The sequence below is a fragment of the Cebus imitator genome, unplaced genomic scaffold (genome assembly GCF_001604975.1).
Source record: "Cebus imitator isolate Cc_AM_T3 unplaced genomic scaffold, Cebus_imitator-1.0 Scaffold280, whole genome shotgun sequence".
Taxonomy (NCBI): Eukaryota; Metazoa; Chordata; class Mammalia; order Primates; family Cebidae; genus Cebus; species Cebus imitator.
In genome coordinates, this window is record NW_016107595.1 from 413,459 (window position 1) to 416,366 (window position 2,908).

At 55.7% G+C, this 2,908-nt stretch overlaps 1 protein-coding gene across 8 annotated transcripts in view; it reads right to left on the bottom strand.

The window, feature by feature from the left end:
* EPS15L1 (epidermal growth factor receptor pathway substrate 15 like 1) overlaps positions 1-2,908 on the bottom strand; it is a 121,143-nt gene that overhangs the window by 63,005 nt on the left and 55,230 nt on the right. For all 8 annotated transcript variants that reach the window (XM_017501177.2, XM_037728736.1, XM_017501182.2 and 5 more), the window contains one exon: positions 1,556-1,713. In XM_017501177.2, the coding sequence (XP_017356666.1) occupies positions 1,556-1,713 (158 nt within the window). The remainder of the gene's footprint in view (positions 1-1,555; positions 1,714-2,908) is intronic.

The following is a 2,908-nucleotide window of genomic DNA, read 5'->3' on the forward strand; positions in this document are numbered from 1 at the left end:
TCCATCTCAAAAAAAAAAAAAAAGCCTAGTGACCCCCACAGTTCCAGGCCGTGACAATTTCACACTGCCACTGTCTCTCCCCAGTCTGCCTCCACGGGCCCCAGCCTGCTCATGAGCTGCGGCTGCCTCTCCACTCCCGCCCCTTCTCTGCTCCTGCCATCTCCTGTGGAGGGTTCCAAAAGAAAGAGGAAGAAGCAGGCTTGGGGGTGGCTCAGTCATCAGCCATCCAGCTCTGACACCACATCCTGCTCTGCTGACCCGTACGCTGCCGGCCATTGCAGAGACAAAGCCTCCGTCCTCATGCTCCCGCTCCTTCCAGTCCCCCTGGTGCGTCATGTACAGTGGGCCATGCCCCCGCCCCAGCCACCCGCAGACACATCTAGACTTCTTTCCTCGTAGTTGTTTATTCTAGAGCTCGATCATGCTTTCCTTCCCCTTTGCTGGCTGCATGGAATGAGATCTGAGTTCCTCCTTTTGATCCAGGTGGATTCGTCATTTCCTGTGTCACTTCCATGTCGTTATATCATGCACCAATTGCAGCATGCATTACAAATGACTTTCCCTGTACTTCCCCCTTGACATCACAGTTGGGGTGTCAGGGCACTAATGGGAATTATATGTGTGTTGGATGCAGAGTCATAAAGGGGACACTGTGTTTTGTTGGTTTCTAAAAGGGACAGTGGGTTCAAGGGAGTTGAGACCCACTGTCCCTAGCCAGTTGGAGGCAGCTTGGTCGTTTAGGTGATGCCTCTGGGATGGCAGGTTCTCAGGCTCTCACCTCACAGTGTGGTCGTCTGCGAATCACCACTAAGGACAGTCATTTCCCCCAAGCCACTAAGTAACACCCTAAATTTCACTACTCTGCTTGGGAGGATTTGCCGCTTGAGAATCATCTGGCAATTCTCTCCTTTTGATAGCTCCTAAGTGAAGCCTTCTCTAAGGCCACAAGGCTCTGAGCAACAAGCTCAAAAGTGACTTCAGCCCTGGCCAATGGCAAGAGGAGTGTCCTAGCCCTAGGGAGCCGGCTGTATCCAGCCCTGGGGAAAGCAGAGGTGAGGCCAGCTCCTCGACTGGGCTCTGAGGTGCAGACAGAGTCTCCCTATGCTCACCCTCCCGCCGGGAGCCAAGGCACTGGCCTTTCCAGAGCAGGGCCTCCCGTGGGAGGCAGCAGCAGCCCTGGCTGCCTAGGCCACCCTGCTAGAGGCCCCGCGGCCCTGCTGCCCACACTTCCCAAAGGCGGCTGTGGCCAAGACCGGGCCTCCTGCTAGCACCAGCATCATGGCCAGTAAGAAGGCCCAGCTATGTAAGCAGATGGCCTGGGAGCTCTTGAGAGTGGTCAAACAGACGCCCCTCCTAGCGGAAGACTGTGAACTGACCGGCACGGAGCGCAGGCTTTGAGCTTTGGCACATGCATTTTGCTCGGCCTCTGTCAGGCCAGGGAGAATAAAGGACGTCAGACACAGCGGAAGCCTGCGACAGCTGAAGGGGGGCTCCCTGACCACCACCCTCCACAGGTCTCCACCCACAGCCACAATGGCCACCTGTCCAGCCTTACCATATGTGTGCTAGAAGGTTCTGGGTGAGGCCCGAGTGCATGAAGATCTCCTTCACCTCCTGGCCGCTCACGTAGCCGTCCAGGTCCAGGTCGGTCTTCAGGAATATCTCGTCAAATCGCATCTTGTCTGCCACCGGCACCACCCAGTTCACTGTTGGCTAAAACAGTTTTTGGTGATTAATCTGGAAGCTTTTGATGACGGGTGATTAAAGCATTTCTATGCACATTTGGCATCAAACTCTCCTCAGTTCCATGAGCCGAGAGGGCAGACAGGGTCTCCGTTCTGTAAGTAGTGAAACTGACGCTGAGATAGGCTGAAGCTGGCTCCGTGAAGCTCACCCAGTCTGTGCCTCTCTGCACCCCATCACCTACTGTCCTTGTCCATCACCCTGCCACCCAGGGCGTGAGGGAGGCTGTGATCTTCACGGGATGGATTCCAGCATGCCAGGAAAGACCATCTCGAGCACTCCCATTTGGAAGGACCATCCCCTTAGAGCCGGGCTGGCCAGAGGCCAGCCTCCCTGGACTTCCTGCTCCTCCACCCACAGAGCGACCCATCTCAGGACTCTCTAGACCACCCTGCTACATCCCTGACCCTGCTCCTGAGACAACAAACCCCCTGCCAAGATGTCAGGGCACACATGTCACTGACAGGAAACAGGTGAGATCCCACCATCCAAGAGGGCCACCACCCACAAAGCCCCACCACCATTCACGCAGCCCCAATCCCGCCAGGGCAGATGGAGCCACGAGCCCAGTGCCACTTGAAGTTCACAGCCCCGGGGCTGGGCCACCTGCTGCGCCTGCGGCCCCTCTCACCACCAGCTCACGGTTAACCTGAGAGAGGCAAACGCCATCGTGGGTCAACCAGGGCCTGCTCACCTCCTGGTTCAGAGGCATCGAGGCCCCTCAGCACTCAGGGGCAGGCCCCTTCCATGGCCCACTCTGCCTGCATCGCCGCGGGCCTTCAGCATACCCATCACGCCACGGTTCACAGCATCTGTGTTCTGAACTCTAGACATGCTTCTCCTCTTCCCGTTTTTTTTTTTTTTTTGGTCGTATTTATACAAATCACTCCTTTTAAACAATCTCATAATAGCAATGAGAATAAACACCCGAGATGATGAAGGAGAGAAAGGATGGGCATACATGGCTGGAGGATTCCATCGTTCCTCCTCCAGCGACTGTACAGAAAAGCCCCACCCACACTTCACCTTCACTGAATGCCATGATGCCTGAAACTGCCACTCAAAGTCATTCATCTTAGTTATGAAAGGATTTCCTAGGCCAGGCGCGGTAGCTCACACCTATAATCCCAGCACTTTGGGAGGCCAAGGTGGTTGAGGTTGAGGC